At 42.2% G+C, this 23,391-nt stretch overlaps 1 protein-coding gene across 5 annotated transcripts in view; it reads left to right on the top strand.

Moving 5' to 3' along the window:
• Window positions 1-9,018: 9,018 nt before the first annotated feature.
• The window catches only part of CFH (complement factor H), a 48,186-nt gene continuing 33,813 nt past the window's right edge, over window positions 9,019-23,391 (top strand). For 3 of the 5 annotated variants that reach the window (XM_079981168.1, XM_079981167.1, XM_079981166.1), the window contains exons 1-4: window positions 9,020-9,202; window positions 20,080-20,271; window positions 21,342-21,447; window positions 21,875-21,951. In XM_079981168.1, the coding sequence (XP_079837294.1) occupies window positions 9,139-9,202; window positions 20,080-20,271; window positions 21,342-21,447; window positions 21,875-21,951 (439 nt within the window). In that variant the 5' untranslated portion in view covers window positions 9,020-9,138. Of the gene's footprint in view, window positions 9,203-20,079; window positions 20,272-21,341; window positions 21,448-21,874; window positions 21,952-23,391 lie in introns of all 5 variants that reach the window. The other 2 variants (XM_079981170.1, XM_079981169.1) reach the window with 1 other exon arrangement.

The raw sequence follows: 23,391 nt of genomic DNA, 5'->3' as shown, positions 1-23,391 counted from the left end.
AGCGGTTAAGTCATGCTGGCCACATGACTTGGAAAGCTGTCTGTGGACATACACCAGCTCCCTCGGCCTGAAAGCGAGATGAGCGCCACAACCCCATTAGTCTCCTGTGACTGGACTTAACCATCCAGGGGTCCTTTACCTTTACCCTTTTTTAATTACACATTAACCCCTAAAAAGGCTTTTGGGAGGGATTTGCTTGCTGGTTTCAGAATTTAAAGGCAGACTACATGTTACTGTAAGAGCCAGGTGCATGAGGTTTGGGGTCCCAAGTCATGTAAGAGTTTATTGTTTAAAATCGGCACATAAAACCAGGCTCATATTGGTTGCTTGTGCAGCCAGAGCAGAAACAGTGTGATATGTTGGGATTGTTTGATCCCCAGTGACACTGGCCACACATGATACATTACTGAACTATTTAATACTGGACAGAGGGTTTTTTCATATTAGCTTGGTCATGATCACTATAGATGGTAACAGCAGTCACGAAATAAAAGACGCCTGCTTCTGGGGTGAAAAGCAATGATAAACCTAGACAGCATCTTAAAAAGCAGAGACATCACCTAGCCAACAAAGGCCCATATAGTTAAAGCTATGGTTTTCCCAGTAGTGATGTATGTATGTGAGAGCTGGACCATAAAGAAGGCTGATCGCCGAAGAATTGATGCTTTTGCATTATGGTGCTGGAGGAGACTCTTGAGAGTCCCATGGACTGAAAGAAGATCAAACCTATCCATTCTGAAGGAAATCAGCCCTTAGTGCTCACTGGAAGGACAGATCCTGAAGCTGAGGCTCCAATACTTTGGCCACCTCATGAGAAGAGAAGACTCCCTGGAAAAGACTCTGATGTTGGGAAAGATGGAGGGCACAAGGAGAAGGAGACGACAGAGGATAAGATGGTTGGACAGTGTTCTCGAAGCTATCAACATGAGTCTGACCAAACTGCGGGAGGCCATGGAAGACAGGAGTGCCTGGCGTGCTCTGGTCCATGGAGTCACGAAGAGTCAGACATGACTAAACAAACAAAAAAGAAGCAGAAATAACATTTATGCATAAAGTCATATTGATAAGATGCCTCTCGGTTGTATGGATTCTTTTTTTAAAAAAATAATTTTTATTAACAGGCCAATCAAATCAAATTAAATCACATCACATAAATTCCAAATTACAAAGCCGAATTTTAAATTTTTTGTTGGGGGGACCCATATTTCAAGATCCGAAGGGGGATTCTGATCATCTTCTTGCTACTGCGTTAATGTCCAAATCAGTCCGAATCAATCCAAACAGAGTTCATCATTCTATCCAGTCTTTTCTTGCTGTTTCCACATCACATCTTGTTCATATATTTTCTCTTTTTTCTTTATGATCTCTTCTGATAGTCTCCTTAAGCTGATAAACACCAATAATAATCCTGTGTGAATTTTTCCGTTCTTCCAATCCTCAAATCAAGATGGTTTCCATATATCATCGCCTTCATAGATAACATCACTCTTTCCATCATTAATCTCGCAAAACTGTCGCTCTTAAGTCCCTCTGAGGAGCTTCACCCACAATATAAAAACAGCTCTATTTCTCTATTTCTCCTCCCAGACTCAAGACCTCCGACAGAACTTCCCAATATGGTGACGGCATTTTAAACTGCGTCATTCCAAAGCTCTTATACATTCGACGCTCTTCTTAAAACATGCTTTGGTTCGAAAGTTTATCTCCACACAGCCTTAAATCCACAGCTTAAGTCCTTAATACAACATTTCTGACTTGTAAGGGGAGGGGATTCTTGTTTAATCACATAAGGAAAGAAAGGGAAGTTGTTTTTTTTCCCTCCCCCATCAGTCATTTGCCATACCGAGTCTTGGTGTATCTTCTCATGATTTATTCTTGTTCCTCCGACTCGTCTTGTTTTATCAGAGATCTCTTCTGTTAGCAGTCTTTACTCCCCCTCCTTCCTTGAAATATGTGCATTCCTTCATCCAAATTGTTTCTTTTGAAGTTCTTGCAGCTAGTGGCGTGGATCAGAGATGGCGTCCAGGAGCGCCGAAATCCCACAGGAGGGCATTGGGCCTAGTGCCCCCATCCCCACAAATTCGGGGGTGGTATAGGGCACAGCAAGCAAGGGCAGTCCCCCCCCCACCATCCTGGGGGGGGGGTAGGGAGGCTAATTACTCCCATCATAGCCTCCAAATTACCTTGTGTGGGTTGGAGAGATGTTATTGTCAGCCATCTTCTGATGCACCCCCTAGTGGCCCCCGGTTGTATGGATTCTTGCAACATTACGGTAGAAATGGATTAGCTGAGCTCTGTTAGTTGCTTTTCCTATCCTTTTACAAAAATGAAAAAGTTAACAAAGCACAATAATCCACCAACAAGCCAAAGAGATATCCTTGCTCACCATACATGAACTACCTGCATATCACAGATTTTTACTAAACTGTATGGCAGGCCTGTGCTGAACTCAGGTATTTTGTTTGACCATACACTGAAGGTGAGCAAACCTTGATCCACATCTCTCCCCTACCCTCTTCTCCTGCTACCAACTTATTTCATTTTACTTTAGTTTGTGTTTGCTGTGTCCATGGAAAACTAAAAACATTTAATAAAACACTTTAGGAAAAAGAAGAGAAAGGGAGCACAGGAGAATGGTCCAAACATATCTAGTGGTTGCTTTCATCAATGATTATAAACTATGATTTATTGTTCAGTGTAGGAGCCTGGGCAAATCCCCAGGCTTATGAGCTTCTTCCATGCCTTCTTTTCCTTTTCTGACATGGGGGTGAGGAGATTGGAAACTTTTGTTACTGTTTTTGTCTAACCACTATGTGCATCATGTCAAAACCCAAACTGACTCAAAAGGGGCTTATAAGAAGCAGCCAGTTTCAAACCTTGGAGCAGGAGATTCTTAATGCCAAAGGCTCAATCGCCTAATAAGTTGATTATGACGTCCAGTGTCACTGTGCTTGTATGAATCTGCATTACCCACAAAGTGGGTTTCCATGTGTGTGTTTTTCCAGACTTTCCAAATTCCATTACTGCTTGACACACCCATTGTGTTTGTTTAGTCTGACTAACAATGAATGAATCTATTTCTATGCTTTCTAGATTCCCTGTCCCCTTCATTGTTCATGGCCCACATTTCATGTTTCTCTGAGTCACATTAAAAAGTTATTGTCTTATCTTGTGTTGGCTTGTTATCTGGGTATATGCTAGTGTGTATTGTGTAGTGCGTCAGGTGGCGCTGTGGGTTAAAGCCTCAGCGCCTAGGGCTTGCCGGTCGAAAGGTCGGCGGTTCGAATCCCTGCGGCGGGGTGCGCTCCCGCTGCTCGGTCCCAGCGCCTGCCAACCTAGCAGTTCGAAAGCACCTCCGGGTGCAAGTAGATAAATAGGGACCACTTACCAGCGGGAAGGTAAACGGCATTTCCGTGTGCGGCTCTGGCTCGCCAGAGCAGCGACGTCACGCTGGCCACGTGACCCGGAAGTGTCTCCGGACAGCGCTGGCCCCTGGCCTCTTAAGTGAGATGGGCGCACAACCCCAGAGTCTGTCAAGACTGGCCCGTACAGGCAGGGGTACCTTTACCTTTACCTTTATTGTGTAGTGCTCCCAAAAAGAGCCATCTCCAAACCTTGCATGGAGTCTGTGGTCTAACACAAGTGATAAATAGATTAGATTAATGAAGGACTGCTATCTTTCCCATGAATACTATGGGAAATGTCACATTATAGTCACTGGGACTTCTCAGTAGAAAAGACAGCAGCTGAATAGATGCATTAACATGTTTTAAGCAATTCACTTGCATTGCTTTGTTACCTTTAAACAATCATTACAATCAAGAGGAAAATAAATTTAAAATATCTATTTTGGGGGGAGGGGGAGAAGAAATATGTTAGTTCCAAAAGTTCACTGAGGAGGTTATTTAAAACAAACATTTAAGACTGTCCTTCTTTGTTGTTATAACCTACCAAATACTGAACATTGTAGAAGCTGGCCTTGTCTTTCAATACCGGTAAATCGTGAAATGACGGCAACAAATTTAAATGGGCAGGGAAGAGAACAGATAATGTATGGCACAAAGATTGTTTTAGCTTGTTCTAGTTAGGACAGGGTACGAAATATATGCTGATGGAGGAAGATTGATAATAACGGGCACTGCAAACAGTTTGGTGGACTCAACTCCTGGGAGCAGAGAATTTCAGGCATGGGATAAAATTTGCAAAATTCAGGAATGAACTATCTGCAACCATTCTTCAGAAACTGAATCCACAGATGCATTTTGCCATAAGAACCAATGTTTAAAACATCACTGTGGGTCTCTGCAAGAGTGTTCGTCATACATCTTCTAGCAGCAGGATTTAAAATGTAAATAAACCAGTAAGCCAGGGACTTGTTTTGAAAAACTGGCAGAGCTGAGCTGTTGAATCATTCAACCTTGGCTGTGGTCAGGTTGGCAACCCAACGAACTGGATATCTAATTTTAAAAAGGGCTAAGCAAATGTAATGATCGACAGGCAGGCATATTGTGGGTTGTTATATTAATTGCAGGATATGCTTTATTTTAATGCCAAGGGTGTTCCTTAAATGTTCCAGGCGCTCAAAGAGAGCAACAGGAAACACAGCGCATCATGTGTTCCCATTTTTATTCCCTCTGCTGTTGTGGATGTCATCAGTAGTACTAAACATGCACCACAGTCAAAAATTAGGCTGTTGCTTCATCCCACAAAGTATGTCTAGTACAGTGGTACCTCGGGTTAAGAACTTAATTCGTTCTGGAGGTCCGTTCTTAACCTGAAACTGTTCGTAACCTGAGGTACCACTTTAGCTAATGGGGCCTCCTGCTGCTGCTGCAGCATGATTTCTGTTCTCATCCTGAAGCAAAGTTCTTAACCTGAGGTACTATTTCTGGGTTAGCAGAGTATGTAACCTGAAGCGTCTGTAACCTGACGCGCCTGAAACCTGAGGTACCACTGTACAGTGGTGACCTTTTGCTATGTAAGAAGGTTTTGCATCCCTCCCTCTGCTCTTCCCATGTGCTAACCTAAATCAGTTCTGGGCAAATTTGGGGTGGGCACAGAGGACTCGTGGGTAAAGGAGAGGGAGTGGACATTCCATTGTGCAAGTAGAAATGCTTGAACTGCTGGAACTACTTTAATAAATGCCCCACTAGACTTCTGTGTACTCTGTTCAGAACCATATTGTGCTATCTCCATATTATCTTACATTCTTTTGAACTGGGTGTAAAGTCCATCAGTTAAGGCCAAAGATACTATGATATATGCAAAGAATTACTTGCCTCGGGTGAATGAAGAAGGAAGTGGAGATTGTGCTTTGTCTGCAGTTGACTGCAGGTCAACAATGATAAATGAACTTATGATTATTCCTGTACTAGTAATGGGAGGGTTTCTTGGTTTTGCTATTATTTGCTATTATTTGTGTTTTTATATTGTAAGCCACTGTGTGATCTTTGGATGAAGGGTGATATAGAAATGTACCTAATAAATAACATCGTGGTACATTGGCCACACATATCAACGGGGATGTACAGATGCAGCCCGCATTGCCAGGTCCACTTACCTGTGCTATCATCTGTTTTCAAATGGGCATACTGTGGGGTGCTGCAGAGTCAATCTGCAATGAGCCTTTGTTTTCAGAATGCAACCAATTGCTCAAAAAGCACGTTTCAGTTTCAGAAAATATGCAATGGTTCTAGATTGCAATTGAGCAATTTAGGGGGGGGGGAAAACCACAAGTGCTTGGACTGACAATAAAATTATCTATATAAATGGAAGGTAAATAGTTACATATCTATTAACTTAAAATGGACTGCTATTCTTTCTCTTCCCCTTTTTAAAGTTTTTCTTTTACTCTGTTTGTTGATCTGTAAAAAAATCAGGTTTCTCAAAACATTTAAAAAGAAAACTCTAGGCTTAAAATTTCTACCTTTCCCTATTGTTAAAGAAATATATCTGGGTTTAGAAAATCTTCATTGTAACAACAGTAACATACTAAAGGAAGTAAAAAAAGGTTAAGAAAGCAATTTCCCCAGCCATTTATGGTACCACAAATATCTGTCTGATCTTCTGCCTCCCTACCATACTGACATGTCTAGTTAGCAAACATTGCAGAAGGACCGTTTGTTTTCATGTTCCGAGAAGGAACTCCCTTGGATAATTCTTAGGCCAAAACTAACGATAAACTTTATTTCGGCTGGCCAAAGTTTAGAGGACGCTGAAGAAGTTAACCATAAAGCCAGCTGGAATGAGGGGCTGGATATTGATGAAAAATGAATTGAATGGGGAGGGGAGAGCAAAGAACAGAGTAAGAGGATAGAAGACTCAAAAACTTCAAAGGGGAAAGAATGGGATATTTCAGCTTCTAAGACTTCAATCCAGTGCACCCATTCAGTTTCATGGATCTCAAACTTTGGGTAAACTTATTCAAGACTGGGTTGCTGTTAAGAGGCCTTTAAAAAAAACAAACAGAATTACTACTTTTTTCTCATTTGTTCTCATTGAGATGTATTATACCTTTGCATCTCTCTTCCCCCAAAAGAATCATACAGAGATGGTAGGAATATTTTGGGGAAAGCAGATAATTCAATCTTCTCATTAGAAGAGTGATCCTGAGCCTTGCTTTTGTACACCAAATCTACTATTCTGAAAATATAGAACATCTATAGATGGTGGCAGAATTGGGGGGGAGGGGGTAAAAGTTATTATTTCATTTTATAATGTATATAAAACAGAACGATTATAACAGACAAAAATTGGAAGATGAAATACGAAACCATAAAATAGGCACGCAGAATGAGTACTTGCCTCATGGGTTAAAATAAAGTCCAGGTAAAGATTATCAGCATTTTCAGATCATCAGACATAGCCCCAGATTCACGAGGCTTGTGAATGACGAAGGCTAGTCTTGAAAATGATGCTTCCACTGTATAAAGGAATAAAGGAATGCCAAATCACATAAAAATGTTCATGGGCGTTCTAGTCCTTGTCGAATTCCTTGGCAAGTTCTGAGCTGTTGGTACATCAAAATCTGAGATGCAAGAGAAGTAACTGGATATCTTCTATAGGCCTTTTGTGCATCCCTGTGTGTACAGGGTTCCTTCATGCCAAATTGAAAGCACAATGATGTTCGTTTTGCTGCCTGAACCAAAGGGCAACAATTGACTCTAAGACTTAAATGTTAAGTTCGTTGACCAGGAAATAAGTCCTACTGAATTCTGTAGAACTCATTTATGAATAAGCACACCTAGCAATAGGTAGTTGCTGCAATCTTGTGCATACTTCATTGAGATTATTTTTCAATGTATTTTTCCAAGGAAGCCTACACCATTGATTTGTTTAGATTGCTTTAACACAGTTACTTTTAAAGGTGTTCGGGAACAATGTAAACGGTGGCTTTTAATTACAGATATGAGCCTAGGCAACAATTTTTAAAAAAACCTGTGGTTAATATTAAAAAACCTGTGGTTAATATTAAGTTTCCTGAAACAAGCCAGCTTCATAAACCATGGTTTGAAATCGGCTTGTTTTAGTAAACCATAGTTCTAACTAACCACAGTTTGTCTGAGTTCAAATGTAACACTACACTGCTGTCAGTAAAATGTAAACAAAAGCTGCTGATTTCATCCTCAGACATTCTGCATGGCTGTGTGTGTTATACTGAGGCTTGCATAGTCTTATAGCTTATCACTGCACTGTAACCATTCTTTGCTGTGACATCCAAATGCTGTCAGAGGTGGAATTGCACCCAATTTTTCCAAAGACATTCAACTTCCATTATAATTCATCCATAAAAGCAGGCTCCTTGCCTTGTTTTTCTATTGCAAAGGTCTCTACTTTGTTCTCCCACGTATTGAGACCACTCCCTGAATTTTGCAATCAATTGCCCATTCAAGTCATGTGTGCACAAAATACATATACTGGTGTAAAATGTATATAACATTCATATATTAGTGAAAATAGCATATAAAAATACATTTTATTAGGGAAAACTGCTTTGCAAAAAAAAAAGTATGCTAGGCAAAAATTCGGGGGGGGGGGGGGAGAGAATAAATCCACACTAACATTCTGATGAACTTTCTGAGAACTTTTAAAAAGGAAAGTTGCAAACTGATATGTAAATGTGGAGAACTGAACTTTTGTGGGGAAATGATAAACTGAAAGACTGACAGATTTACCCATTCCTACCTGCTGTCTTCTGTAATTTTTTGCTGCTCCTTTACTGTTTCAGTGTTATACTTTAAGATTTATTTTAGATTACTTTATTTTAAATTGTAAATACACGTTTTTATCCTTGCAGCCAGCTGCCTTGAGTTGAAATGTTTCAAATAAATAAGTACCGTACATTAACGTGCAGCACCCAATACAGTGGTACCTCGGGATACATACGCTTCAGGTTACATACGCTTCAGGTTACAGACTCTGCTAACCCAGAAATAGTACCTCAGGTTAAGAACTTTGCTTCAGGATGAGAACAGAAATCGTGCTCTGGCGGCACAGCGGCAGCAGGAGGCCCCATTAGCTAAAGGTTAAGAACAGTTTCAGGTTAAGAACGGACCTCCGGAACGAATTAAGTACTTAACCCGAGGTACCACTGTACCTTGTTGACCTTATGTAAATGATGCAGGTCCCTTCCCCCAATAATATTCTCAGAAGAACTGAATAAGATGTCATGAACCATGTTTGGGGTTAGTGTTGGTGAAGAGCAAGGAATAGGTGTAAACGTTTGCAGCCCATATGGTAAAATTCTGGAACCTCTGTAAAATCTGGAATCCTTTGGGCAGCTTGTAGCCCATTGCAACTCTGTTTGAGTTTTCTGGGAAATTCCCAATGAAAATAGCCACATATGTGAAGCGTGAAAGAGTGAAAGCAAACAGAGCAGGAAGGACAGAGGCAGTTGAGAAATTGGGGAAGTATTTTCTACTTTGTTTGCATAATTCTCTGCCAAAAGAAAAGGCTGATTGTGTGCATGTTGCAACAGGGTTAGAGGGGGAAGTGATTGGTGAAGTGAGAAGAAAAAGCTTAAGCAAGGCCATTCCTTGGCACAATCAGGAGAGGCTAAGTGGATGTAGCAGAGACTAAGAGGCAACCAGGCAGAATCCGTTTGCAAAGGGTGTCAACCCTTTGCAAGGCTCGGTAACGATGCCACATTTGCCGAGCTATACTGCTCTGCTTCTGCTATGGATATGTTGCTCTGCACAGAAGGGTAAGTAGTTGAATTTTAAACCGATGCAGAAAATAGATCTCAGTGTTCGAACGATGTGGTTGATACGTCTGTATTTTACTTCTCTAAGGCTGCAATCCTAAATACTCCTAATTCATTGGGATTTGGCTATAAGAGTTGTACAAATTCCAGAGTCATTCCTTTCAGATTTCCATTGTGCAGTTAAAGATGTGTGTGGTTTGACTCAGCTGTAGTTTCAGGGATGCTTGAGAAGAGAGCTGTGCAGTGTGACCCTAAACACGTTTATTCAGAAGTATGTCCCACTAATTTCAATGGGTTTTTCTCTCATGTAATTGTTCTTACCATCTTATCAAGGTGGGAGTTCTACTAGCATTGTAACCCACCCTGCCTCCAGAGCATCAGAAATGAAGACTTGGACCATATTAAGAGGCACTTTTGTGTGCATGCTTAGTGATGCTTGAGCCTCAGCTCTAAACCAGTTAGGAATAAGTTCCATTGAACACTCTGGATTGCAGCTGCAACTTCTGAGTAGACTGCAAATTCTACATTGTTAGTATGTACGAGATGGTAGAACCACCCAGCTGAAAATACTCCGTATTAAGTAGAAACCATTTTTCCATCTCACTGAACTTTGAGAGTGTGTGTTGTTATGCACAACTGAAGTGTGAATAGAAAACAAGGAGGCTAAAAGCAGGTATATGGATCCAAGACATTTTGCATAAACATAGAAGGGGAGAGGGTTTTGCATATTCATTTGCTTTGCAAAAAAGAAGAAGAAGAGGTGCATTTGATGTCATTGCTGAGGTTTTGTCTGTATGGGTATGATGACATAGGGCAGCATTTCTGTACCTTTAATGGTTGTATCAAAGAAGGTAGGTGTAGCTTGTAGGTGAAGCTTGTTATGGTTGGGGACTGCATTTGCTGAAAGGTGGAGAAGCAAATGCTACAACATGTTGGAAATGTGGCTTTACATCAGCAGCCTATAATGTATGTATCTTGGTATTATGCACTATGCAATGAACATGTATGTCCCAAAGCAGGGGATATGGTTAGGATGGGGGATAACCTTAGAAAAAATATTGTTTTGGCAAGCAAATTCCAGCTGGTCACTAATGTTTGGAAGTATTTCTCATACAATGTGACCCCTCACTCACACACACACACACACACTACACTGTGGTTTTTCACTGCCCCCACAGTTGGGGCCCACTCAAGTTATTGCCTAAGGTACAGCAGAAAATGGCATCTCTCCATAGTACCTAAGGCCAGTAAAGTTATTTTAGCATCTTACATAGAAAAAAACCCATAAACATTCTCCTCTACTCTGGGAAGGAAAATGGAACAACAATAAATTAAATAACTAACCATTTGCTACCTTTTCATCATGCCCAGTATTAGCCAGCACACTGTGCCAGACAACGGTGGTTACTGTGGGCATAGAGGGCCACTTTTGCAAGTATTATGTGGCTGTTGCATAGTCAGTGCTTGAAACCTTATGAGCATCACTGGGTAGCCATTTTTGACAGCATTCCCATGGCAACTGTAATGTGTGAACCAGTCCTAATTTGTGCACTCTGCCTCCAACCTCTCTCTCTCTCTCTCTCTCTCTCTCTCTCTCTCACACACACACACACACACACACACACACACCAGCAGCTAGAATATTCAGGTCTTGCCTTGTAAATACCCTTATATTGCCATGAACTGCAAACCTCAATTGGAAGTCGACATTGGGCAAGAGTGTAGTTAATCATTAGTTACGAGAGAGTCAGGCTATGCTCCTTTTTGTTAGTGCTCAAGTCCAATTCTTCATGCTGTGCTCCCAGGTATAATAGAACAAATAATATAGTAGACTTCCGTTTATATCTGTTGCTCATCGGATATTCTTGTGGGTGGTAATGGGGAAATAAGTGAGTATTTATGAGATAAGAATTCTTCGTCTGCAGTGTTGATCAGGATTCCTGTTTAGATTAAAATAACCAGGAACAGCAATCTTTTCCATGCTGTCAAATCACAAAGAGTTGTTGCTGATAACTGTTTTGAAAACCACTCTTCACCCAGAATGTTTTCTAACATGTTCTGAAATGTTTCCATTATATAAAAGCAAAGGAAGGCATGCATGTTTGGGGATCTTTTTGAAAAGCAAAATTCATACATTTAAAATCTGAAAAGAAGCTGAAAGCCCATGGCTGTTATGCTTCTAATGCTATTAGCCAGCAGGGCTGCGTGCTATGCAAGAGCACTTAGCAGGAGCTAAGCTGAAATTCCTTAGGACACTTTTTTCTGAGAGAAATTTCTGAGATTCCCCCCCCCCTTTCCCCTCCTCAACTCCTGGCAGAAAAAGAAGGCACCCCCACAGCCAAATTTCCTCTGAATATTCTTCACCCTATTTTTGTGGCAACTTTCACACCTCCCCCCAACCCAAAGCTCTGGCATGGCACTGGGCATTGTGGAGAAGGCAAAAATAGTGGGTGGGTTGTCGACACCATTGCCTCTGCTCCTGTTTAATAATAATAATAATAATAATAATAATAATAATAATAATAATAATTTATTTATACCCCGCCCATCTGGCTGAGTGTCCCCAGCCACTCTGCGCAGCTCCCAATCAAATGTTAAAAACAGTACAGCATTAAATATTAAAAACTTCCCTGAACAGGGCTGCCTTCAGATGTCTTTTAAAGATAGAATAGCTGCTTATTTCCACATCTGAAGGGAGGGTGTTCCACAGGGTGGGTGCCACTACCGAGAAGGCCCTCTGTCTGGTTCCCTGTAACCTCACTTCTCGCAATGAGGGAACCGCCAGAAGGCCCTCGGCGCTGGATCTCAGTGGGGCTGTGAAATATACTCAGAGTCGCAAAGTGATTTCATGCTCTTTATTCAGCTCATAGTGGTGAGGAGGAATGAATGTCCCCTCAAGTATCTGCTTTATATACGTTATTTACACAATGGGCTGTACATGATTGGCTAATTCCGGAATTCTACTGTAAGCCAATCAGGTTGTGGATTCACTTCAATCTGGAGCATGATTGGGTGGTTCCTGCCACCCAATCATACTGCTGCATTGTTCTAGGACCAATCAGACTGCTGCATTCTGAATCCTATTGTTCTAGGAGCAATCAGACTGCTGCAATTTGGATCCTATTGTTCTAGGACCAATCAGACTCAGTACATAACAGGCTGAATGATGGGGATGGAGACACTCCTTCAGATATACAGGACCGAGGCCGTTTAGGGCTTTAAAGGTCAGCACCAACACTTTGAATTGTGCTCGGAAACGTACTGGGAGCCAATGCAGATCTCTCAGGACCAGTGTTATGTAGTCCCGGTGGCCAGTCCCAGTCACCAGTCTAGCTGCCGCATTCTGGATTAATTGCAGTTTCCGAGTCACCTTCAAAGGTAGCCCCACGTGGAGCACATTGCAGTAGTCCAAGCGGGAGATAACTAGAGCATGCACCACTCTGGCGAGACAGTCTGCGGGCAGGTAGAGTCTTAGCCTGCTTACCAAGTGGAGCTGGTAGACAGCCACCCTGGACACAGAATTAACCTGCGCCTCTGTAGTTTAAAGTGACCACAATGAGAAGCCTAAGATAGAAAGGAAGGAAAACATTGTGCTACTGCTAGCAGTGAGTCTCACTCCTATTAGAGCTGACTCCTGTTGGAAAATGTCTTCTCCCTGTGAAGAAATTTGCTGAAGTTGCCCTTCCATCTTCTTCAGCCACAACTGAAGTGGAGATTTCCAAGAGACAATTTGTACAGGGCTCTAAATTATAATGTGAGCCTGTGAGGCCCAGTAAACTAGGGGTCTCTCTCTCTCTCTCTCTCTCTCTCTCTCTCTCTCTCTCTCTGTATGTCACTGTATAAAATTGCCTCTTCCTTCTCTCCACTACTCCCCTGCTATCACATCATTAAGGCTGTGGTGCAAGTATGGGAACACTTCTCATGTGTACATGCCCCGAAGCCCAGTCCCTTTGGCTCTTAAGAGCTGCTGTAGGCAAAGGAAGTGTTTGCCCTGAGGGGAGTGGGAGAGAGCTGTTGAACCAGCTGCTGTTGGTAAAAAGGCATTTCTAGCCCCCAAGGCTACCTGAGCCTCCAGTGGCAGAACTGGATGCAGAAGCACCCCCCACAAACTGCAAGTCCCTTCACAGGGAGTGTGACCCCATTCAAGGTAGGCAACTGACCAATTTCTCAGACATAGGAACAACTCACCCACAGTGCCAGGATTCAAGCTCAGCTTGTTTTCCTGCATCCATTTCACCACTGCGTCCCGGCAGTAGTCCAGGGACTTTGCAGCCTCTCCTGATTCAGATGTTATGGAGAAATAGAACTGAGTGGCATCTGCATACTGAGGGCATCTAACCCCAAAACTCCTAATGACTGCTCCCAATGGCTTCATGTAGATATTAAATAGCACTGGAGTGTAATAGTTCCATAAAACACCAGTCCTGAAAGACCTACATTGGCTCTCAGTATGGTTCCAAGCACAATTCAAAGTGTTGGTGCTGACCTTTAAAGCCCTAAATAGCCTTGGCCCAGTATACCTGAAGGGGTGTCTCCACCGCCATCATTCAGCCCAGACACTGAGGTCCAGCGCCGAGGGCCTTCTGGCGGTTCCCTCACTGTGAGATGTGAGGTCACAGGGGACCAAGCAGAGGGCCTTCTCAGTGGTGGCACCCTCCCTGTGGAATGCCCTCCCTTCAGATATCAAGGAAACAAACAACTATCTGACTTTTAGAAGACATCTGAAGGCAGTCCTGTTTAGGGAAGTTTTTTATGTTTGATGTGTTATTGTGTTTTTAATAATCTGTTGGGAGCCATATAAGTAATAAATTATTATTATTATTATTATTATTATTATTATTATTATTATTATTTCCCCTGTGGCACCCCTTAAAGTAGCCACCAGGGGCCCAAAAGCTATGCTACACTCTAGACTTGGTCCTAAAGGTAGTATTGGAAGCACTGTCATACCCCAATTCCCATTCCCCAGAGTTGGTTCAAGAGGATGTCATGGTCTATGGTCTCAAACACTGATGACTGATCCAGAAGCTGGAACAAGGTCATAATCCCCTTGTCCCACTCTCTGCAAAAAGGTCATGCATCAGTTTGACCGAAACGGTGGCCAGGTCTGAACCCAGATTGGAATGGATCTAAATAATCTTTGTTCTCCAAGAATGCTTGGGGCTGCCCCACCATGGTCCTCTCCACCCCCAGCCCTAAAAGGGGCTTGTGGCAGTTGGTTGCTACACCACCTGCCCCCACCTGCCTTGCCCCACCCCCTGTTCCTGGGACTCCTCATGAAGGAGCTGTCCCTGAAGGAAGAACTGTAAGGGCCTCCTTCCACCTGCCTTGCTCTACCCTCTAGTATCTGCTTCTCAATGTGTATTGTATTATTTTATATAGTATATAGTATTATTTTATATAGTGTATTTTATTTTATATAGGGGACGCAGGTGGCGCTGTGGGTTAAAGCCTCAGCGCCTAGGACTTGCTGATCGAAAGGTCGGCGGTTCGAATCCCTGCGGCGGGGTGCGCTCCCGCTGCTCGGTCCCAGCGCCTGCCAACCTAGCAGTTCGAAAGCACCTCCAGGTGCAAGTAGATAAATAGGGACCGCTTACCAGCGGGAAGGTAAACGGCGTTTCCGTGTGCGGCTCTGGCTCACCAGAGCAGCGATGTCACGCTGGCCACGTGACCCGGAAGTGTCTCCGGACAGCGCTGGCCCCTGGCCTCTTGAGTGAGATGGGCGCACAACCCCAGAGTCTGACAAGACTGGCCCGTATGGGCAGGGTACCTTTACCTTTACCTTATATAGTGTGGCTTGCCATTATTTTATTGATTATAGTTTAGATATTTATTGTAACTGCTGAGTGGATTTCTGCTTAACTTTTATATGTTGATATTATTATTTTATACTATTCTAAAGATTGTTGAATGTTACTTTTTTGATGTAGGTTGCCTATTTTAAAGTTGTTTTATTACCACATTTTTGTATTGCATTAGATTGTTATAAGATGCACATTTTTTGTTTCTTCAGCTTGTAAACCGCCTTGAGTATTGTAAAATAGAAAGACGGTATACAAATTAAAAATGATGATGATGATGATGATGGGCCAACTGCATTGCAGGGGGTTAGACTAGATGACCATGGGGTCCCTTCAAACTCTACAGTTCTATGGTTCTATGGACAGGGGTCTAGGGGGCAAGTTGTCGGACACATTGCCTTGACTACATCAGCTGATTGCATAAGGTGAAACTGACCCTGCAAAACATCCTCGATAACAGCACTGCATACTGTATTGGCCCAAATATAAGACCAGCTTCAGGGTGGCAGTGCTAGGAGGCAGGCGCACTCACTTCCGAATATAAGCCACAATTGAACTTTTCACAGTCGGAATTTGGAAACAAATAGTGTGGCTTATATTTGGGCCATAATATGATATTTCAGCCGGAGCTTCAGCAAGTGCAGAGTCAAGATCACTCCAAAGTTGAGTGACTTAATCCTCAAAGTGTGGATTAAGTGTGGAGTCCCTTCCATCTCTACTATTCTATGACTCTAACTTAAAGTATAGCATTTATAATGCCATGTACCTTTGCAGACTGAAGTCCATCAAATTCATGAAGTGTCATTGAGTTGCATGGTTTGTTGGGGAGAGGTGGACCTGTAAATAGTGAGGTTGGAGGCAAAATGGTGATGATGATGCTATCGGGCAGGACAATTTGCAAAAAATAATTACTCACATGATTTCTCAAATCATGAAAAAGTTGGAGACTTTTTTTTTTACAGAGAAATATCCGCATATCAAACAAAAGAAACAAATCTTGAAAAATAAGTAGAAGAAACATCTGGGGACCCACAGGTTGAGAACCGCTGTCCTAGACAAACTTCATTGCCCCTCACTTCTTTCTACAGGAGGTTTAGTGAAGAATTAAGTTTCTTAGACCCCACCCAGTTAGATGCAATGCAATAGACAAGAGTTTATTTTCTTCTTCTAGTTTAGGCCTAACCAGCTGGGATTAACATGTGAAACAGATTGAGGAAAGGCTGTTAGACATCTTGAGTGATGTTCAACTGAAGAGCTGCTGTTAATGGCTGTGAAGTCAAGAGGTGTGGGTGTTTCTTCATCAGATTTAAGCCATTAAATTAGATTAGTTTACTTGTATTGTTTTATGCAATATTATTTCATTGAAGCAATCGTTTGCATTGTTTTACACAATGTTGTACAGATTGATCTTTTTATTATTGATGTTAGTATTATTTCTAATTGTTTCTCTTTAGCTATCTGTTTTGAATGGTGATTGTTCATCTGATATGTTGTAAGCCATTTGGGGCACAATTCTGTGGAAATGTGGCACAGAAAGAAGGAGAAATAGTAATAGAAGAATGATTAAAAGCTTTAAATTCAGGTTAGAGGTATTGCTTTTAGAAGCCTGAAACTTTCCCTCTAAACTCTATATAAAAGTAATCAAGAACTGAGATAACACCGACAAGTACATTTTGTTTGTTTGGATTCAAGTTTCAAGTTCAATACATTCTCTTTAATGACTTGATGAATAGTGAACTTTATGGAATTAATACATTAGTGAATTAACATTTGGTTAATGATGACAGGTGGAAGGAAGAGGTCTGTGCTCATGAAGTGATACTGGTGTTATTTTAAAGGGGGTGGCCCATGTACAACCAGATGGTTGTTGGCATCCATCTGTCTCGAGAGACAATGGAGTCTGCTTCTGGGGGGTGAAGTTAGATTGCTACATTAGCAGCACTGAAGTGACCTCTGTGGTGTACAAGCCTGGGCTGCTGAGACATCAAGCCATGCTGATGTGGTCCAAAGCAAAACAGAGCAATACTTTTAGCACCAACTTGGCTGCAGGAGAAAACAAGTTTGAATGGGTCTTTCATAGTCTTTAATCAGACAGTGCATCCTTTGGATAGTATGACTGCACCCTCTAGTGGGAGCCACAGTACTATATAAAATCCAACTGCACACTTGAAAAAGAGAGAGCTGAATCTTTTTTCAATAATAGTCTGAGGCTATGTTCCAGTGACTACAAATGTAGTATTAAGTCAGATGAATCAGTTTCATTCCTAAACCACTGAGCTCATGTAGCCTTGTGTAGGATCATGCCATTCAGTTAATTGATTGGCAGAGCAATCTGAATTGCCTTGCACTAGTCTGGTTTTGTATGGGATGTTAGGGGAGGAAGAGTACCTCTGGTAGGGGGCAATCGTGCCTGTTTTGGGGTAGTTTGACCATAGTTGGTCTCCACCCTGCACTCAGCTCTCGCCTGTGGCTCCTAGAATAAGACAAGCTCTAATGGATTGAGTGGATGAGGCCAACCGTGGGTCCAATGGTCATGAAGGTGATTTCTGCACATCCTGTAGAAAGAAGTGAGGGGCAATGAAGTTTGTCTAGGACAGCGGTTCTCAACCTGTGGGTCCCCAGATGTTGTTGGACTACAACTCCCATCTTCCATAGGTAGCAAGGCCAGAGCTCAGGGATGATGGGAGTTGTAGTTCAACAACATCTGGGGACCCACAGGTTGAGAACCGCTGGTCTAGGAGAAGGAAGTCTCTGATCCTAAACCTCCACTGCCTTGTGGGATATCTTCAGGAGAGGAAAAGGCTAAGCAGTAAACACTACACAAATCCGGAGTAGAGTCCCTAATTTGGTTGAATGGCACCTTGTACACCTCCTTCCGGCAACTCCTGCAGCCAAGTAGGTGCTAAAAGTATTGCTCTGTTTTCCTTTGGACCACATCAGCATGGCTAGTCTCAGCAGCCCAGGCTTGTACACCACAGAGGTCACTTCAGTGCTGCTAATGTAGCAATCTAACTTCACCCCCCAGAAGCAGACTCCATTGTCTCTCGAGACAGATGGATGCCAACAACCATCTGGTTGTACATGGGCCACCCCCTTTAAAATAACACCAGTATCACTTCATGAGTACAGACCTCCTCCTTCCACCTGTCATCATTAACCAAATGTTAATTCACTAATGTATTCATTCCATAAAGTTCACTATTCATCAAGTCATTAAAGAGAATGTATTGAACTTGAAACTTGAATCCAAACAAACAAAATGTACTTGTCGGTGTTATCTCAGTTCTTGATTACTTTTATATAGAGTTTAGAGGGAAAGTTTCAGGCTTCTAAAAGCAATACCTCTAACCTGAATTTAAAGCTTTTAATCATTCTTCTATTACTATTTCTCCTTCTTTCTGTGCCACATTTCCACAGAATTGTGCCCCAAATGGCTTACAACATATCAGATGAACAATCACCATTCAAAACAGATAGCTAAAGAGAAACAATTAGAAATAATGCTAACATCAATAATAAAAAGATCAATCTGTACAACATTGTGTAAAACAATGCAAACGATTGCTTCAATGAAACAATATTGCATAAAACAATACAAGTAAACTAATCTAATTTAATGGCTTAAATCTGATGAAGAAACACCCACACCTCTTGACTTCACAGCCATTAACAGCAGCTCTTCAGTTGAACATCACTCGAGATGTCTAACAGCCTTTCCTCAATCTGTTTCACATGTTAATCCCAGCTGGTTAGGCCTAAACTAGAAGAAGAAAATAAACTCTTGTCTATTGCATTGCATCTAACTGGGTGGGGTCTAAGAAACTTAATTCTTCACTAAACCTCCCTGAAGAACACTCCTGGAACAACCTTTTTAGACTCAAATTATCTTGATCAATATTAGCCTGTTATCACTGTCACCAGTTACAGATAGGTAGCCATGTTTGTCTGCCATAGTCAAAATAAAATAAAAAATTTTTCCTTCCAGTAGCACCTTAAAGACCAACTAAGTTAGTTCTTGGTATGAGCTTTCGTGTGCATGCACACTTCTTCAGATACACTGAAACAGAAGTCACCAGAACCTTCTATATAGTGAGAAGGTGGGGAGGGGTATTACTCAGAAGGGTGGTGGGATTGGGTGATTGGCAGATAGCTATGATGAGCCTGTTGACGACTCTTAACGACTGCAATAGGTCTTACAGGAAAAAGCAAGGGGTGAGAAGGTGAAAAATGGCTTTGTCATGTATAATGAGATAAGAATCCAATGTCTTTGTTCAGACAAGGTCTCTCCATGGTTTTAAGTTTGGTAATAAGTTGCAATTCAGCAGCTTCTCTTTCCAGACTATTTCTGAAATTCCTTTGTAATAGAACAGATACTTTGAGATCTTGTATAGAATGTCCTGGGAGACTGAAGTGTTCTCCTACTGGTTTCTCTGTCTTGTGGTTCCTGATGTCAGATTTATGTCCGTTTATTCTTTGGTGTAAGGTTTGGCCTGTTTGTCCAATATAGAGAGCTGAAGGACACTGTTGGCATTTGATGGCATACACAATGTTAGACGATGAGCAATTAAATAGTCCCGAGATGGTATGTGTGATGTTGTTGGGGCCAGTACTATATAGAAGGGTCTGGTGACTTCTGTTTCAGTATATCTGAAGAAGTGTGCATGCACACGAAAGCTCATACCAAGAACTAACTTAGTTGGTCTTTAAGGTGCTACTGGAAGGAAAAAAAAATTATTTTGTTTTATCACTGTCACCTTCCTGGGTGATTCAAGTGATTAGTGTCCTTGCCAAATTAGTGTGTTGCTGGATAAGACCAGTATTTTGTGAGAATCCCAGCAACAGGGTATTCTGAACACTTTCCACTGATGGACAGCAACACACTTTCTGCTCAAACCTGATTTATAGTACAATGAAGGGAGATTAGGTAGCAATCACAGTTATGAAGCCAGCGTTGTTAATTGCTTAATTCATTGGAATCCTCAGTTCTTGCTCTTTTTTCTTCAGATACTTTAAATGTTAGTGTACAGGACCTGGAAGTCATACTTGACTGATGCTTCCCCCCCCCCTCGTATCTAGGTGGAAATGACTGTGGACCACCCCCAAGAAGAGACCGTGAAGAACTTGCAAAATTACCAGGCAAACCATCCTATTCCCATGGGGAAGAAGTAATCTACAACTGCCGGCCTGGATATATAAAACTTGGGCGCCTTAGATTTCAGTGCAATGATGGAGAATGGGTGCAATCTGTACCACATGTAGAATGCAGAAGTAAGTAAAAGCATAACTTTGCAGAATTCAGAATCACAGGCAATTGAAATATTTTGAGCAGTTAATTTTTTTTCTCTTTGTGATAATCATTGGGATGACTCACTTTTTTTAGCATTCTAACAGAGACCACAAGGTTCTATTTCAGTTTGTAGGCACTATCTCTCTTTTTTGTTTGACATTTGGATTCCATTATTTGTTTCCACTCAGAGAGGTGGAGAAATATTATCATTTTCCTTTTTAACTGAAAGCTGAATACTGCCTACACTACTTCTCCTTCTCCTTTGTTGATCACTCATAGCCAAGTAAGATTGTCTTCCATAAATTCTGGGTCCACATGTCCTTCCACAGTGGGGACATAGGTTTCTGGGTGGGAGTTGATCACAGTGAGGGTTTGCCAAGTGTGCCTTCCTCTTAGTGCGTTTCACTCTTTCGTCCTGAGTTTGAGTGTCTTCAAAGCCAATGACACCTTTGGGAAAGGCTGTTCTCCAATTGGAGCGCTTGCAGGCCAGTGTTTCCCAGCTGTCGGTGTTTATACTACATTTTTAAAGATTTGCCTTGAGAGAGTCTTTGAACCTCTTTTGTTGACCACCAGTATTACGCTTTCCATTTTGAAGTTCGGAATAGAGTAGTTGCTTTGGAAGATGTTATTCAGGCACCCGCACAACATGACCAGTCCAACAAAGTCGATGTTGAAGAATCATTGCACACACAAACACGGACACACATGGAAACTGAGGGCCAAATACAATGTTATGAAGAAAAGTTGTTTGCCACCACAAACAGCTCCGTATCTCCCTGGTTATGACTTCTAAAAGAAGGTGCTTGAAGCAACTTAAGACTTCCACCCCAATTTTTCTACAAGAGGTACCTGGTGAATCAGAGCAGGAGTGGGGGAATTTTGAGCTCAGTGATGTTGCATGTCTTTTATTTCTTCATGGAGAGAGAAGGAGATGCAAGGCTCTTCTTCACAACCTCATATATTCCTCCTAACATTGCATGGTTCTCAAATGCCATGTTTTTCTAACCAGAAGTGTTATAATGCATTACATTTCACTTTTTTTAATTTCCAGAAAAGCCATGTGGACATCCTGGAGATATTCAGTCTGGCTCTTTTGATATTGTTAATGAAAATGAATTTGTCTTTGGAGCTCGTGTTGTGTATCGATGTGATGATGGGTAAGTTACCCCCCCCTCCTTCAGATATTTAATCATGGTATTATTTTAAGGACAGGTGCTTTATGATTAAAAACTCTACTGATTAAAAAAACTCATTAAAAAAAATAGAACACCAGGTGTATATTATATGCTTAAATGGGTGGTTGTACTTGGGTGCCTGACTGCTCTTGGGCTAAGGCACCCATTTCACCGCAAAGTATTTCAGTCAGAAGAAAACAAGTGGCTGCAAATTAGTTTTGTCAACTTTGCCTGGTGTGCAAGCTACAGCTGTTCCTGAATATTCGTGTCATCCCTAGAAACAACTAGAAAATGCTCTTTCTTTTCCAAAAGCCTCGTCATGTTTCGAAGTATTGTTACAGAAGCTGATCCACTCATGTAATTCTATAGTTTTAAAAAATTTCAGTTTATTTTTTAAAAAATCTTCCAGGTACAAGATGCTTAGTCATACAAATTACCGTGATTGCCGTGCAGATGGATGGAGCAATGATGTCCCTCACTGTGAAGGTAAGTGAACCTTCAGAGATCTTGACTGAAATTCAGAGTACATTGGAATTGTCTAAGGTTCTATAAGGTAAAGAGGTAAAGGGACCCCTGACCATTAGGTCCAGTCGTGACCGACTCTGGGGTTGCGGTGCTCATCTCACTTTATTGGCCGAGGGAGCCGGCATACAGCTTCCGGGTCATGTGGCCAGCATGACTAAGCCACTTCTGGTGAACCAGAGCACCGCACAGAAACGCCATTTACCTTCCCGCCAGAGCAGTACCTATTTATCTACTTGCACTTTGACGTGCTTTCGAACTGCTAGGTGGGCAGGAGCAGGGACCGAGCAACGGCAGCTCACCCCGTCGCGGAGATTCAAACCGCCAACCTTCTGATCGGCAAGTCCTAGGCTCTGTGGTTTAACCCACAGTGCCACCCGCGTCCCCGTTCTCTAAGGTAGCTTCCACCAATTCTTTTATTTTCTTTCTCCTTTGTTTTGAAGGCTGGGGAACTCAGAGGAGCTTTCCAGGGTGCTGCAATCCTCTGTGTATATCTGGATGTTCTTTCTATGTGTGCAGGGGGACTGATTCTGAGCCTTTGTCCTTTAATTGTTTTACTTGGAGCAAGAAGCATTTCTCTTTTGTTCGCACAGCTCCCAGGATTCCATAGTGTTATCAGTTTGTGGGTGCCAGACCACCATAATCTCCAGGCTGAGCAAGTGTTAGAATTCAATGAAGGCTTGGGATGTTGAAACTGGGTGCCAGACCCATGTGTATTAGGCTGTATGCTAGGCACTTCTAATCCCCTGGAATCAGCAAGTGTTCAAAGCTAGTTAAATTCAGCTAACCTCCTGTGTTGAGATGGGCCATTAAGACAACAAAGGTCAAAGGAACTCATTGTGAGATGGCAATTGGTTGGGACCTCTCCCTCAAAAGACAAAGCCACAGAGCTTAGCTTAGAAAGGTTAGAGTTAGGTGTTATGTGACAGAGAAGCAGAAGAGCAGGAGGAAGAGCACAATGTTTGATGCCTGTTTGAATCTAAAGTTGTGTCTATGGGAGACGCAAGAGCCATTTGGGTGTTGATGCTGTGAATCCCTCCATCATAGACTCAGGTTCTATGTATGTGCAAATAAACCATATATCACAAAACAGCGCAGTCACCCCTGTGTCTCATTCCCAAATTGTGAGAATCTATTAATATTGGTCTGGGACGCAGGTGGCACTGTGGGTTAAAGCCTCAGCGCCTAGGACTTGCCGATCGAAACGTCGGCGGTTCGAATCCCTGCGGCGGGGTGCGCTCCCGCTGCTCGGTCCCAGCGCCTGCCAACCTAGCAGTTCGAAAGCACCTCTGGGTGCAAGTAGATAAATAGGGACCGCTTACCAGCGGGAAGGTAAACGGCGTTTCCGTGTGCGGCTCTGGCTCTGGCTCTGGCCAGAGCAGCGATGTCACGCTGGCCACGTGA

This window comes from Podarcis cretensis, assembly GCF_951804945.1.
Source record: "Podarcis cretensis genome assembly, chromosome: 6".
NCBI lineage: Eukaryota > Metazoa > Chordata > Lepidosauria > Squamata > Lacertidae > Podarcis > Podarcis cretensis.
Note: the sequence above shows the minus strand (reverse complement) of the source record. Positions and strands in the feature narration are given on the sequence as shown.